The 17349-nt window shown below is 41.1% G+C and overlaps 1 protein-coding gene across 3 annotated transcripts in view; it reads left to right on the forward strand.

The window, feature by feature from the left end:
• Positions 1–247: 247 nt before the first annotated feature.
• Positions 248–17349, forward strand: part of TRAF5 (TNF receptor associated factor 5) — a 45247-nt gene continuing 28145 nt past the window's right edge. The window contains exons 1-2 of one of the 3 annotated variants that reach the window (XM_075204212.1): positions 248–648; positions 16447–16567. Coding sequence is in view for 1 of the 3 variants with exons in the window: in XM_075204210.1 (XP_075060311.1) it covers positions 8201–8394 (194 nt within the window). In the remaining 2 variants the exon portion in view is untranslated. Of the gene's footprint in view, positions 649–8172; positions 8395–16446; positions 16568–17349 lie in introns of those variants that run through there. The other 2 variants (XM_075204211.1, XM_075204210.1) reach the window with 2 other exon arrangements.

The raw sequence follows: 17349 nt of genomic DNA on the forward strand, positions 1-17349 counted from the left end.
ACACAACTACTTCTAAAACAGGACTGCTCAGTAATTATTTTGGAGGGGTGCCTTGAAAAAATTATGGAGACACTAAGGGTGCCGCGAACTGCAAAAGTTTGGGAACCACTACATTAAACATTTACAAAAAAAATAATAAGAGCTCAGTAAATACATTTAAGAAAAAATGTATTATATATCTTTATAGACAAACATGCTTAATGGTGCCCTCTACTGGTGCGGTCAGTTATTACAGACTTGGCAGATTCAGAGGAAGTTAAGCTGTGCCTGTGTTGTGGGACTACAAGCCCCCGGGCTGCACTAGTTCTATAAGAGCTGCCTACACTGGAAGTTGCACATGATAATGATGATGTTATAGCTTCCAAGCTGCTGTGATCTGTTTCCTATGTACTAAACACCGCCCCGAGCAGCCAACTTCAAGCAAATCAGCCCCACCACTGGGGCTTCTCTCCGCCCTAATCTGGGCGAAAGCGAAAATAAGACTGATCGCAGGTACTCCGCTGACATGCATCGCTAGAGGAAGGGGGCGACAAAGAAACAGCGCAGCAACTGTCGCAGCGCGACACCCGGAGATGAGTCCTGACAGCTAATAACGGGGTGCAAGCCCGGAGGAGCCCTATGTCACAGCTCAGTCTGCAGGGAGTGACGGTAAGACAGGATATCCACATGTCTATGAGCTATTATAGACCCTGTAAAGTACTAGTATTGTATTACTTTGGACATACAAGTCTGTAGCCGCTGATCTGCGTCTGGTCACTTCTATTTTAAACAGATGCGTTTGTTATTGTTGTTAAGTGGATGCGCAGCACGTTGTGTGTCAGCTGTGTGCTACAGCAATGGTATATTGTGCTTTATAGTGTGTGAGAGGAAGGCAACCGGGAGCTTGCCAGCTGTAGGTACATTACAAGTCTCAACGTGAGGGCATGCTGGAACTTGTAGCTCCCCAGCAGCAAGGCCCTCTTAAGGACATCTTGGGCCCCCGGGCACAGCAGTGCACCGGGGGTACCTATATATACAAAAAAAAAAGATTATATATATATATATATATATATATATATATATGGGCCCAGGGGGGCCCGTCGGAGACAGAAAAAAAAAAAAAAAGACAATACTTACCTTGCGGTCAGCTGGCGATCCGGCTCCCTCCCTGGTCTCCTCCTCCGTCGCGCTCCGCAATGGATGTCGACATGCACTGCGAGCACCATACGGAGGAGGAGGCCATGGAGGGAGCCGGATCGCCAGCTGACCGCAAGGTAAGTATTGTCTTTTTTTTTTTTCCAGGTTTTTTTTTTTTTTTGCTGCCTCCGACGGGCCCCCCTGGGCTGCAGGGCCCCAGGGCACCTGCCCATTGTGCCCAATGGGAAAGACGGCCCTGCCCAGCAGCTGGTGATCCACCAATTTATAGGCTGTGCTGAGACTAGTAGACCTCCAACAAGCCGAGCTTGCTACTTACAGGTTGTACATTACCTTAGCTCATTATGTAGATCATACATTTGGCTTGGAACATTATATACACATTTCATGTGTAAAGCTAGGTACACACTACAGAAATTTCGACCAACTTTTTATGCCGAGCGATTTTACATGCAATCGATGTTCTGATCGCTTGGTCCATGGACTGCATACACACTAGCCTTTAGGACGATAAACGGAAGAGCGGACGTCCCTTTAGCGACTTTTTACAGCCATGTTGTCGTGAGCAATGACTCTAATTTCGTTCTCACTGTTGTGGATCGGTCGGAAGTTTATACACACTACACAGCAGAAACGTTATTGGAACGAAAATATTAAACGGTACGACCAACCAAATGAGGCGATAATCGTCCATTTTTGCAGACTTTCGACCATCGTGTCACTGCACACAATGACCCGAACTTTTGAACGAGCGGTCGTATGTCGGCTGTTTGAGCCGATTATTGGATGAAAACAGTGTAGTGTGTACCCAGCTTTAGGCGGTATTAATACTGGCCTCTTGTCTAGAGATTATTTATTTGGGCAAGAACAATTAGTCAGTGTGGGGATTATATGTGGACATTGTAAAACAATGGGGTGACTTTTTAGATTGTTAATTGATCAACAGAACATTGCCTTGTAACAGCATTCCCTCCTTGCTAGATACTTGATGCATTTTGTGACGCTCATCTCTTACTAGGAAATTGCTTACTTCCTAAACATCTGCAGTTTCAATTAATCTTTTTCTGTTGAAAAAAAATAAGTTCCAGGAAAGCACATGAAAGGCCAGAATGCATTATTTATGTGTAGGAGATCCCCATAGAACAAACTATAAGGAGGATCCTCAAACTGACCTTGTGAATAGAGATCCCACCTTTTCTGTACCTCTTTGGATCTGAATTTAGCCTATGCAGTAAATGCTGCTCTCGTCTGTATTCTGTGACAGCTACAAGGGTGCAGACACAGGGGCCAGGGGGTCACTTTTGTCCCTGCTTCCCCTACAATCTGCTACCTAGATGGGAGGATTGTCATCACCTTTACCATAGAAGCAGCTGAGTAGATAATGGACGCTGAGAACATTCAAACCAAGGGTTTCCACACTGCTCGCATTAAAGGCTGATACTAGACTCTATCCAGAGATCATTCTCCTCATTACAATGAAAAATATGTATTGCAAGAGACAGGCAACCCTAGAGAGCTGACTCGCTCTCCCCACTCTATTTAGATCTTACGATATGTTATCCTCTCCTGATCTACCTCTGTCATATTTTGCAAGTGTGTGGGAGAGTGATTTTGAATTACACTCAGTGGAGACACGCTGGACAATGCCAAAGACTGGAAATTTACTTTGGTAAATGGGTTTTTGAATGGATAGCCAAAAAGTTGATCAAACACTGCTTATGGAAGAAATTACATTTATAGCATATTGACTCCCATAACTTAAGTCCATATACTCCTAATATTCTAAGAAGTTTTTCCACCCTGGTAAACGAGCACACACGTTCATCCTCGTCCTCTCCAAACATTCTAACTTTCTTACTCTTCTTGATTACTATTGGTTAAAGATTTTGAGCACTGAACAATGCTAGACTAGAAGTTCAGTGCCCCTCATGCCAACAGAACAGCTCTGACCCATTGAGGCATGGACTCCACAAGACCTCTGAAGGTGTCCTGTGTTATCTGGCACCAAGACGTTAGCAGCAGATCCTTTAAGTCCTGTAATTTGCAAGGTGGGGCCTCCAAGGCTCCAGTCGTCTTGCCATCACAATTTGGCCCTTGTCAAAGTCGTTCAGATCCTTACGCTTGACCATTTTTCTTGCTTCTAACACATCATCTTCAAGAACTGACTGTTCACTTGCTGCCTAATATATCCCACCCTTTGACAGGTGCCATTGTGACGAGTTAATGAATGTTATTCACTGCACTTGCCAGTGGTTTTAATATTGTGGCTGATCGGTGTATATACAATAGAAATTTAAATGAATGGCATTTGACTTTTACAATGAAGGCAGTAGGTGAATTGTCGGTATGGCATACCACCGTATACCAGCCCACTTACAATATATATGTATGTGTATATGTATATTGGTCAAAATGGGGTGTTATACGATGGTATGCTATACTGCCACTTCTAAATTTCCACTTTGACCACTATTGCTTTTGTTTTTAGAAACTTTTAAGGCATACCTCCCTACTATCCCTATTTTGGGGCGATGTCCCAATTCGCTGCCCACAAAAGGGGTGGGGCTTAATGGAGAAAGTGGGTGAGTTTCTGAACAAATATGGTCATTTGTGGGTGGAGTTTGGGTGTAATCGGGCAAAGTTGGGGGGAGGGGCTTATTTTGTCACACGTTCTGGATTCTGAATGTTGGAAGCTATGTTAAAGTAACTCCTCGGGTGGAACTAAAGCAATCTTTATTTTTCTTGTCATATATCCTGTAAGCATGTTGACTAAAATTCCAATAGTTTTCTATCTAACAAGTTTTTTTACATTTCTCATATATTTGGTTATTTGGCATCACTTTTGTATGGGAAGGGAATCTCCTAGGTTTTGGGTTTTTTTGCTCTGTATTTGTGAGCCTTGAAACTTTCAAGAGAAGGAATATAACACGCTGCCCATAATAAAACACATATTTATCACAAATATGCTACAGCTTGAATGCTCCCCTTCATCTGGTATCACTGCCTTGGAACATGTTCATTGCAAATTAATTCCGTTATGAAATGACATTTGCACAAAACATCAGCAAGTTGAGCTATCTTGTGAACAGATGAGTCTTCACAGCAATCCATCAGCCATTTTTATTATTACAGAATTTATACTAAAATGTAGTTTATTTAAAGGGAACCTACATCAAAATGATGCTTAATTTCCATTGGTTGTAATCACTTGTTGTTTTTCATTGTGCTACAAACTATAGGCAGAAATTTGATCTGAAATTAGCTGATATCATTGTCACTCCTACTGTATTCCGCCGGGCCTGGTCAGAGAGTGAGCGCAGTGCAGTCACACAGTCTATGTAGCAGGTTAGTGTGTGATTGGATGGTGATGTCACAGAGTGAGCACAGTGCAGTCACACAGTCTATGTAGCAGGTTAGTGTGTGATTGGATGGTGATGTCACACAGTGCAGTCACACAGTCTATGTATCAGGTTAGTGTGTGATTGGATGGTGATATCACAGTGAGCACAGTGCAGTCACACAGTCTATGTAGCAGGTTAGTGTGTGATTGGATGGTGATGTCACACAGTGAGCACAGTACAGTCACACAGTCTATGTAGCAGGTTAGTGTGTGATTGGATGGTGATGTCACACAGTGAGCACAGTGCAGTCACACAGTCTATGTAGCAGGTTAGTGTGTGATTGGATGGTGATGTCACATAGTGAGCACAGTGCAGTCACACAGTCTATATAGCAGGTTAGTGTGTGATTGGATGGTGATGTCACAGAGTGAGCACAGTGCAGTCACACAGTCTATGTAGCAGGTTAGTGTGTGATTGGATGGTGATGTCACACAGTGAGCACAGTGCAGTCACACAGTCTATGTAGCAGGTTAGTGTATGATTGGATGGTGATGTCACACAGTGAGCACAGTACAGTCACACAGTCTATGTAGCAGGTTAGTGTGTGATTGGATGGTGATGTCACAGTGAGCACAGTGCAGTCACACAGTCTATGTAGCAGGTTAGTCTGTGATTGGATGGTGATGTCACACAGTGAGCACAGTGCAGTCACACAGTCTATGTAGCAGGTTAGTGTGTGATTGTATGGTGATGTCACACAGTGAGCACAGTGCAGTCACACAGTCTATGTAGCAGGTTAGTCTGTGATTGGATGGTGATGTCACACAGTGAGCACAGTGCAGTCACACAGTCTATGTAGCAGGTTAGTCTGTGATTGGATGGTGATGTCACACAGTGAGCACAGTGCAGTCACACAGTCTATGTAGCAGGTTAGTGTGTGATTGGATGGTGATGTCACACAGTGAGCACAGTGCAGTCACACAGTCTATGTAGCAGGTTAGTGTGTGATTGGATGGTGATGTCACACAGTGAGCACAGTGCAGTCACACAGTCTATGTAGCAGGTTAGTGTGTGATTGGATGGTGATGTCACACAGTGAGCACAGTGCAGTCACACAGTCTATGTAGCAGGTTAGTGTGTGATTGGATGGTGATGTCACACAGTGAGCACAGTGCAGTCACACAGTCTATGTAACAGGTTAGTGTGTGATTGGATGGTGATGTCACACAGTGAGCACAGTGCAGTCACACAGTCTATGTAGCAGGTTAGTGTGTGATTGGATGGTGATGTCAGAGAATGAGCACAGTGCAGTCACACAGTCTATGTAGCAGGTTAGTGTGTGATTGGATGGTGATGTCACACAGTGAGCACAGTACAGTCACACAGTCTATGTAGCAGGTTAGTGTGTGATTGGATGGTGATGTCACACAGTGAGCACAGTGCAGTCACACAGTCTATGTAGCAGGTTAGTGTGTGATTGGATGGTGATGTCACAGAGTGAGCACAGTGCAGTCACACAGTCTATGTAGCAGGTTAGTCTGTGATTGGATGGTGATGTCACACAGTGAGCACAGTGCAGTCACACAGTCTATGTAGCAGGTTAGTCTGTGATTGGATGGTGATGTCACACAGTGAGCACAGTGCAGTCACACAGTCTATGTAGCAGGTTAGTGTGTGATTGGATGGTGATGTCACAGAGTGAGCACAGTGCAGTCACACAGTCTATGTAGCAGGTTAGTGTGTGATTGGATGGTGATGTCACAGAGTGAGCACAGTACAGTCACACAGTCTATGTAGCAGGTTAGTGTGTGATTGGATGGTGATGTCACACAGTGAGCACAGTGCAGTCACACAGTCTATGTAGCAGGTTAGTGTGTGATTGGATGGTGATGTCACACAGTGAGCACAGTACAGTCACACAGTCTATGTAGCAGGTTAGTGTGTGATTGGATGGTGATGTCACACAGTGAGCACAGTGCAGTCACACAGTCTATGTAGCAGGTTAGTGTGTGATTGGATGGTGATGTCACACAGTGAGCACAGTGCAGTCACACAGTCTATGTAGCAGGTTAGTCTGTGATTGGATGGTGATGTCACACAGTGAGCACAGTGCAGTCACACAGTCTATGTAGCAGGTTAGTGTGTGATTGGATGGTGATGTCACAGAGTGAGCACAGTGCAGTCACACAGTCTATGTAGCAGGTTAGTGTGTGATTGGATGGTGATGTCACACAGTGAGCACAGTGCAGTCACACAGTCTATGTAACAGGTTAGTGTGTGATTGGATGGTGATGTCACACAGTGAGCACAGTGCAGTCACACAGTCTATGTAGCAGGTTAGTGTGTGATTGGATGGTGATGTCAGAGAATGAGCACAGTGCAGTCACACAGTCTATGTAGCAGGTTAGTGTGTGATTGGATGGTGATGTCACACAGTGAGCACAGTACAGTCACACAGTCTATGTAGCAGGTTAGTGTGTGATTGGATGGTGATGTCACACAGTGAGCACAGTGCAGTCACACAGTCTATGTAGCAGGTTAGTGTGTGATTGGATGGTGATGTCACAGAGTGAGCACAGTGCAGTCACACAGTCTATGTAGCAGGTTAGTCTGTGATTGGATGGTGATGTCACACAGTGAGCACAGTGCAGTCACACAGTCTATGTAGCAGGTTAGTCTGTGATTGGATGGTGATGTCACACAGTGAGCACAGTGCAGTCACACAGTCTATGTAGCAGGTTAGTGTGTGATTGGATGGTGATGTCACAGAGTGAGCACAGTGCAGTCACACAGTCTATGTAGCAGGTTAGTGTGTGATTGGATGGTGATGTCACAGAGTGAGCACAGTACAGTCACACAGTCTATGTAGCAGGTTAGTGTGTGATTGGATGGTGATGTCACACAGTGAGCACAGTGCAGTCACACAGTCTATGTAGCAGGTTAGTGTGTGATTGGATGGTGATGTCACACAGTGAGCACAGTACAGTCACACAGTCTATGTAGCAGGTTAGTGTGTGATTGGATGGTGATGTCACACAGTGAGCACAGTGCAGTCACACAGTCTATGTAGCAGGTTAGTGTGTGATTGGATGGTGATGTCACACAGTGAGCACAGTGCAGTCACACAGTCTATGTAGCAGGTTAGTCTGTGATTGGATGGTGATGTCACACAGTGAGCACAGTGCAGTCACACAGTCTATGTAGCAGGTTAGTGTGTGATTGGATGGTGATGTCACAGAGTGAGCACAGTGCAGTCACACAGTCTATGTAGCAGGTTAGTGTGTGATTGGATGGTGATGTCACACAGTGAGCACAGTGCAGTCACACAGTCTATGTAGCAGGTTAGTGTGTGATTGGATGGTGATGTCACACAGTGAGCACAGTGCAGTCACACAATCTATGTAGCAGGTTAGTGTGTGATTGGATGGTGATGTCACACAGTGAGCGCAGTGCAGTCACATAGTTTGAAATGATCACTGTGCCTGCCACAGCTCTATAGTCTACATAGTTTTAGCACTAGGGTATACTTGTTATATGCCACTCAGTCATGCCAGATGGCAGTTAGGCATCAGACCTATGGGATGACTACCAATCCTGAATACAATTTGATCAGGAACATTCAGATGTTAGTCAGGACTGGAAGAGAATGTTTTTGGCTGATGACCATTTCCGCTGTGTGTGCAGTCACCGTCCATCTACATTACAATAGTTTAGTGCTTGGCTTAATGGCAAGGGGTGAGTGTGACATGTTGTCATGGTCTAGTGTCCTATGGCAGAGTGTTAAAGAGGAGTCACACAAATACCCTGATTTTTCTCCTAATCTGAACTCTTTCTCTATTAAGGCGACACATCACAGAACAGCAAACAGATTCCTATATGCTCCTCTGCTTTACATTACCTCGACAAGTGAGAATACAAGGTACACAGGTTTTTTAGGTGGTGAGGGACGCCTTCCCCTTCTTCAGGTGCAAGGATAATTCATCAATTACACACACAGTAATTCCACCTCAGTGAGACAGAAATAAAAACCATCATCCTGACACTATTGGTTTGTAATAGTTATTTTTACATTACCCTATATTGGTAAGCACGTAATGCTTTTTTTCATGGTCATGTCACAAGTGACATCAAACACCAAAAATATACACATATGAGGTTATATAGAGATGTTTGAAAATTGTTATGAGACATGATCCCGTTTGTCACATGGTTTACTTGTATATATGCTGGACTTCTCTCACATGAGCATTATTCATTGTTTAGGCGGATCCACTCTTCCTGTTTGTTGCTTCTAGGCAAAGATTCAGTGTCACTTTCCTTAGCAGCTTTTAAATGCCCAGAGAATAACTTCTTTTCACAAAAATCCACATACAACACCGTGGAGTGAGCAATAGTCCCTTTTTCTGTGACATAAAATACTTCGGTAACATTCCAGGTGTTTGAGAGTGCACAGGTGAACATGTAACATACAGACAGTACATACAAAATCAGTTGTGTGGGGGGTTTTGTACCTAGAGACAAATGTTGGTATTTTTGATTTGCTCTTGTTTTTTTATCTTTGGGCTGCTATTAATGATTTATGATTCTGAACTACCATGGCAACCACAGTCACATGGGCCATGAAGTAGTGAGCAGAGAAGTTTTGGGATGGCTCCCTGATCTCTGCCTGCACTGTTATAGCTTCCTTCTCCCCCCCTAAACCATCACATGAGAGCTGTGAGCCTGTGTCTATGTATCAGACTGTAACTGGCAGCCATTTTTGTTTGCTAACAAGAGAGCTTTTGAATCCGACATAATGATTTGTAGGAGGATAGCTAAGAAAAATACTTAAAAGGTACTTGTTATTTAACGAAAAAAAAATCTTCGATTGCTGCTTTAATACACTGGACACAGAGATGTTGTTTTTTTTTGGTGGGGTAGGTATGTACATGCGGTAACATTGTTACTGCAAGAGATTAAATCTGCTGAGTGGGAAGTTCGGTCAGTGGTGTAGATGAAGCCCCCAAATCTGGTGAAATATCTGTATAGGGCCCCCTACATCCCTTTTGAATTGCAAGAACCGTTTGATTGCAAAGTTTATTTCAGCAACGTAATAGAATCAACAATTTTGTCAATATTTTACGATCCAATAAAAGTTGTAGTCAGAAAAAGTATTACCACCAATGTACATTATTTAATAGAAACAATTTATGACTGATCCCTCTTCATCTCTCCCAAATACAAGAAAAAAAAGACAGATACTCATACAGAGATATTAAAAATTATTTTTGTAATGCAGATCTCCACCTAAAAATTATAATTTGGGTACTGTTCACTGTGTTAAGTTAAACTACAAAATATAATTTATTTGGGGTGCAATGTTCCCCTGATCCGGTAAGTCCCCCAATGTTTCTAACAGGCTGGTGCTGCTCTCCTTTATGAAGCAAACAGCTGGCCTATTTCATATAGAAAAGCAGTGTTGTAAGTGCCCCTCTTCTGTAAACTTCCCCTTTGCCTGAATGGAAAAATTAAAAGGGTGGGACACTGACAACATCACAGCCTGTCTGACATAGTCGAGAATTAGCGCATGGAGGGAGCCACATTGGGCTTTAACATGTCTATAAAAGTAAATAATTTTTTATGGTTTATTAAGTAAAATATATTTCTGGTAATGTATGCTGTTATATATTTGTCTAGTATATTCTAGAAATGGATGGCTACAATCTGCAATTGGTTGCTATGGGCAACATCACCACTTTTCTTTTTTAGACACCTTAGTAAATCTAACGGCGCTACGGACACCTAGTGGCGCCCTATAAATAAAAATTAATAATAAAATTAATAATAATACCCTTTGACCTCATCTGCTCATCCTGTCCTCTGGCGAGGAATTTTCCCAGATCCTAGAACCTTCGGCGTAATTCATTTTTTGTATCCTAGTCCTCCTGGAATGCAGTGAAACATGTAGCTTTTTATACTTTAAGTGTTCTCTTACACCAGTGCTAATGTTGGAAGGTATATATTACATATATCAGGAGGATGTCGGAGTCAGAATAACGTACCTTTGCATACGGGGATGTGTTAATTGGAAGCTACATACAGAAGGGTAATGTTTAAATGTGATCCAATTGGCAGGGCATTACGTACTGTTTCGCACTTCCATGAATTTTAAAACAGCTTTGTTTACTTAGAAAAACAATCAGAAGTTTCCCAGTGTACCCTGTCACAATTCTGTGAAAGTGTGTCCCACATACGTACTCGGTGATCTATAAATGAGTCGCCTTATTAATCTTGATATAATCAACATATATATATATATATATATATATATATATATATATATATATATATATATATATATATATATATATATACACACCATTAAAAACACTTAAAATGATTTGTTAGCAAAAAAATACTGTTTATACGTTTTTGTTTTTTGAAGTATTTAGCTTCTATGCATTTTCCCCCATGTAAAAGCATGCAAAAATAAAACATAGACCCGTTTCATTAGAATCAATGTTGCAAAAAATACAAAAAATGCAGCCAGATAAATAAAATGGAAGAAAATGGTCAGTGTTATTTTAATTATGGTCATCATAGACTTTCATCTGCTTTTTGCTTTTTTATAGCAAGAGAAAGGTTGAGAAATGTATGAACTGATGACTCCTCACATAGAGTATTAAAATCAGTGCTTTATTTTCTGGGTAATTCTATTTTAAACACATCAACTTCTCTGAAACATTAACAGTGAAATGGACACTAACCTCAAACATCCCCTTTGCCTGATTGCCCTGATTCCTAATGCAGGGCAATGTATATGCTGGCTATGGTTTTATATTCTCCTATGTAAGCTATGAGTTAGACATAGAGAGTGGTGTCTGCTACCTCATCGCTTACACTGTCATATGTTCGGTTCTTTCCAGACATGGTCTGTGCGCAGTGTGTTGGCCGCTGATATGGAGGGGTAGCTTCCTGCCTTCTTACTGCTACTGGGAGTGGGACACCAGGCTATGATGTCACCACTCAGTGCCATATGCCCAGTTAGAGGAGAAGACTGTGTCCCCTCCCCTGTTCCAAACAAGGTAAAAAAGCTGGAGTGAAAGGCAGTTCCTGAGAAGGTGATGGCTATCTATGTAGCCTGAAAAACAGACAAAAAGTGTACTAAGGGCTGTATTTACTAAACTGCGGGTTTGAAAAAGTAGAGATGTTGCCTATAGCAACCAATCAGATTCTAGCTGTTATTTTACAGAATGCACTAAATAAATGACAGCTAGAATCTGATTGGTTGCTATAAGCAATATCTCCACGTTTTCAAACCCGCAGTTTAGTAAATATACCTTAGACTTGGATCTGAGGGAATTATCTGGGCGCTCATATAGGTGAGTAACTTGTAAATAAATCTAGCGCTCACTTAATATTCATATATTGAATCATATATTGAATCATTTAAAAACCTCTCAACTTCTTTTATTCATTAAAAGAAATATCTTTAGTATCACATTTAATAACAACTCTCTGTGATATCACAAACTATTCCACTAAGGAAGACGACTTGTTTGAAAAGTTGTATTTTTGATGTGGTTTTCAGGTTTGGATGAGCAGGATTAATAGCCCAATATAAACTGTTGAAATCAGTGCCTCAAGATTTCATTATACTACATAGCCCCAACTTTACATATTTTGGGAGATTTACCTGTGGGTATATACAATTAGTATTTTGTCTTACATTACACAAAGAATGTGTCTTTTAAGAGATATTTAACTGGGGAGTGCTCCCCCAGTGTTAAATATACGGATTTTGACTCCTAAACAGAAAACCATTATTTCTTTAATTATAATATGTTTTATGTTTTTTAAACGTAGCTATATTTCTTATGATTAATTTTGGGGATTTTATATTCGAATAAGAATAGCAAAAAAACATGCATTTTTAATTATAAGCGGGTTGGTGGTCAATAATATAAGATAGAAGAAAAGCGCATCTTTTTCTTTGTTTTGTTTATCTATGGAGCCCTCCAGCGCCAACCCTGTTGGTGATGTCACACCACGTTTCAAATGATGTCACACTTATCCCTTGCCACTATTGTACTGCAAAGGGGGGGGGGGGGGGGAATTAAGACCTGGACAGTGAGTTCTGAAAGCAGACTCACTAGCTCTGTCATTGAAACAAGTTCCATGACATGGCTATTTGTTAGGCTTGGGCAGGTCATATAGGGGGCAGGTCATGCCCCTTCTCGAACGCATTTGGCCCCACTCACTTCTGTTAAACATATCCCCCCACACACCCAACTGTGCTCTGTAACACACTTCCCCCATTCCCTTCAGCTCTGTAGTAACATATTTGCTCCCCAAGCCTCCCCTGTAACAAATTCCACCACCCCCTTACTTACACATTTTCCCCCTCCATTCCGACACCTATGTAGCAACACATTTGTTACTCTCACCCCTCCCCTGTAACCTACACACCGTGCATTTTACTTACATTTACTGTGGCGAGAGGGCTCCCAGGCAGCAAAACTTCATCTCACTAGTTGAGACATTGGCTATATCTCACTTGCAAGAACTAGCTCTGCATTAATGTAATAATAGTCTGGCAGCGAATCAGAGTGTAGCTACTTCATTCTGATTGGCTGACAGACCTCACTGAAGAGTGAGACGGTCCAATACCCGGTATAAGACAGAGGAATACTACTGTAGTATTTCCTACTTCCTTCAAACAATGGCCCTGTGGCCTCATGCACACAGCGGGTTGTGTATCAGTGTTCTAAATGGTAGCAACTTTTATTATTAAAAAATCATGAATGTCTGACAAGTTATATTGTGGTGGATAGGGCATGCAGGATGGGTGTAAGCCCACTCTAGTAGATTTTGAAACTGACTTGAGTGTCAGCTGGGTTCTCCAGCACACAAGTAGATATTGCTAGCGGAAGAAATTATAATAATAATTTGAAAATTGTCCTTTTATCAAATAGAAATAAATCCACCATACTGTTTGCAGGTATAAAACAGAACTTCTAAAATAAACAAAATAACAAATTCTCTATATAAATAGATCATCATTTAAATACATCCAACCAGATCAAAACTATGTTAAGGGGACTGTGTAGTTTAATATACTAAAGTAAAGATTTTGCTCTGCAATAATAAATACTGCATACAGTGTATCACAATGCAGCATGTTTAACATTATGCTGGAAATAATGTTCTTTATAGTGCTTCATGCAAATCTTCCGCTCTGCAATTTAAGAACCAATGAGATCACTGAGGATCTTTAGTGAATTTATAGGATGCATTCTCATTAATCTGTTCAGCCAGCACAATGGCCTCCTCTATTGTGTGTAGGCGATGAGTGCTTCTCTTTTTTCTGTGAATCTAATTTACATATCGCGTACACTTGAATTAATGATTGTGAAGGTGAATGTTTGTTTAAACCGGAATCTTTTTTTTTTTTTCTGTCTGTTTTCATAAAACAAGTACAGCCATTAGTTACATATGGTAAGATGTAACTCTCAAAGCCTCGTTATTTCTGAGTTGGTGTTCATGAGGGTCTCTCTATATTTTTATATATATCATGTACCCTCTTGTAATGTTTATTGAGTACTCACTAAAGCGTATTCTTTTATAGGAAATACACCTCTTAATGTGATATAACTTTATTCAACATACCCCCCTAATCAAGCACATTTATTCCAAGCCAAAAATACCTCTTCTGACTGGTTTTGTTATTTTCTCATAGACTAATGGTTTTTTAAGTTTTATTTGAAATGACGGTAGTACGCTGGAATCTTTCCGAGGCACCCCTTAGGGTCCACATATCACAGGTTGAGAATGTATGGTAGTGATTGGCAGTCTGATACAGTTGAGCACCATAAGGGTGAACTTCTTACCTTTAAAAGGGCCGCACATTGCCCCGCAGAAAAAGGGCAGACAATGGCTAGATTCAGTGTGAACCTTAAATATCTCTTGACTTCCTTGCATAGTAAGTAAATGCATCCATTAGAGTTGTGATGGAATTAAGCAGGAGTGGAGTTGTTACCCATAGTAACCAGTCAGAATCCTAGCTATCATTTTCTAGCCTGTACTAGATCAATTCTAGGAAACAGGCGGCCCCAGCTCCTTCCTGCTGTATTGTCAGACTTGTTTGTTATAACTTGTTTTAACTTTATTACAGAGATAAAGGGTAATGTGTGGCCCTTTTGAAGGTCAGAGGACTGCCCATGTGGCTCCTGTAGTGTATCAGGTTGCCCAACACTGAACTAGATAAATGATAGCTAGAATCTGATTGGTTGGTATGGGCTCCACTTAAAATGAATCTACCCCTAAGTCCTGTACACCCACTTCATGTTTATTTTAGGGGGCTGACCAGTGAGTAATTTTACAGATCACTTATGTACCATTAGTCATGAACACACATCATTTACTGTACACATGTAAACTAGTGACTTCAATTTACAGAAAACAAATAACTTGCAATAATTAATTAAGGACCTTTAAAAAGGGATATCCCCCATATCTCAAACTGAAAATTGTAACCACTCATGTGTAAGGTGGCATTTTTCACAGTAAACAGAAATTAAATAAATGTGTGTCTATTGAAGTTTTCAGTTAGTGTTGGTAGGGAGTAAATATATTAACATGTCCACGATACTGATGGCAGGACTGTTATATATCACAGTGATGTTTTCCACGATGGGGTAAAGGCTATAATCTCTCTACCCTCAAAATATCTTACTGCTGTATACAATCCTTGGTCCGCGTAGATGGACTGTTATAGACCTATTGATGTTTTCCCGCATTTGGTAAAGGCTGCAATATCTCTATCATCCAGATCTACCACTGCTATATGAATATACAATATCTGGGTCCGATATGTGCAAAGCTGAACAGTCTCCTGTTTACTAGAAATGTATATAGCAGCACCATGGCTATGTGGTTAGCACTCCTGCCTCACAGCGCTAGGTTATCTGTATGGAGTTTGTAAGTTCTCCCTGTGTTTGCGTGGGTTTCCTCCGGGTGCTCTGGTTTCCTCCCACACTCCAAAAGCATACTAGTCGGTCAATTGGCTGCTATCAAAATTGACCCTAGTGTCTCTCTCTCGCTCTGTCTGTGTGTGTGTGTTAGGGAATTTAGACTGTAAGCTCCAATGGGGCAGGGACTGATGTGAATGAGTTCTCTGCACAGCGCTGCGGAATCAGTGGCGCTATATAGATGATGATGATATGTGTGTGTTTATAGTTCGTAACTCACTCACTATTAAATTAGGTCAACCCCCCCCCCTTCCCCCTCCTAAGTGCGTACCAAGGTTTAATAATGATATCCACCTTGTAAACCGGCTAAATATCTCTTCTGCCATCATTTATTGATCATGAAGTACTGGAGTGGGTGGCAAAATATGATTTAATACCTACAATCCTTCCCAAGTGAATTATAATATATTATAGAAGAGAGTTGTGTATATACCCACTTACATGTGCAGAAATACAACAACATCTGCTGACATTTAGATAGCGAATGAAAAATATTTTATAACCTGCCCACAGAATCCTATAATATATGCACAATCAATGCCGAAAGCACCTATCGGCTTCTATGGCGAATTTGCAGCTAGCCAATCAGAAGTGGTCAGCTAGAAGTGGATAGGTCAGCATCAGCCCTATTGTGTCTTATGGCTAATGCCCATGTAGGCAGAATTGTGCCCATTGGTAGGTTGCTTCTAATGTTTTCATTAGAGATATACAGTGACCTCTTGTTTTAGAAGCCGTACCCTGCTTCTGCCCTATGGGTATTATTGGTGGTCTGCCTTTGCTGATATTTGGAATTAGTATTATCTATTTGGTTTTCTTTTATATATTTCTTAAGCACCTAAATATCTCTTCTCTGTTCCACATGTAAAAGCATTTGGAGATCTTTTGCTGACAAAATTTTTACTGCTGCCCGGGTTGCTGCTGCAAATCACTTTATCACTCATAGTAACTGCTCTCTTGTATAGGGTGAAGTCAGAACGAGCCCTTTCACTGGAGTAAACCACCGGGCTTTTATGTCTTCCTACACCTAGTCGAGGTCTATGATATGGAGTTGACCACTGAGTCATTTTATATACACAATTAGTGGTAAGCACACATCATTTACTGTACCTAAATAAGCCACTGTGGTAACGTAGTGACTTCAATTTACAGAAAACTAATAGTTTATAATAAATAATTTGGGACCAAAGAAAAAGGGATCTCCCCGATGACACCAATTGAAAATTCTAACCGCTTTCATGTGTATGGTGGCAGTTTTTCATGGTAAACAGAATTAATATAAGTGTGTGTTTATAACAACTTTCAGTTAGTGTCAGGAATGAGCTTTTTTTCAGTTCAAAATGATTCATTTAAAGTTACTAATATAATAGAGAGCCCATAGTATTTATCTATCTATCGCTAAAGGTACAGACATCTTAGAGTGCAAATATTCTGCTATTCTCACAAACCAAAAACAAATCTCTGTAACCTACAATTACATAATCCAAGAATAAACATTTAGAAAACACTTGTCCTGACATATATACTGAAGCATCATTATACAAAAAGTAGGATGTATTCACAGGAGTGTTTTCACAACAGTGGAGCCAATTTATCAGGCTATTTAAGGTATATGCTACAAAAATATATAAAAAAATCAGTACAGTTCTGCTCTTTGTTAAAAACCCAGGGGAGTAACAGAATTAAAGTGAAAGATCCACCTGCCAGATCGCTAATTAATCCCCAATACCCGCATCCACTTTGTGTGGACATAGTGACAAGATTCTAAAACCGTTTCTGGGGACTTACTGCTAAGTCCGTGCATCTTAGCACAGCATGTATGTACAGTAGCTGTCTTTGGGGATCTTTAGGGGCATATATAGCAATCA

The sequence above is a fragment of the Mixophyes fleayi genome, chromosome 3 (genome assembly GCF_038048845.1).
Source record: "Mixophyes fleayi isolate aMixFle1 chromosome 3, aMixFle1.hap1, whole genome shotgun sequence".
Taxonomy (NCBI): Eukaryota; Metazoa; Chordata; class Amphibia; order Anura; family Limnodynastidae; genus Mixophyes; species Mixophyes fleayi.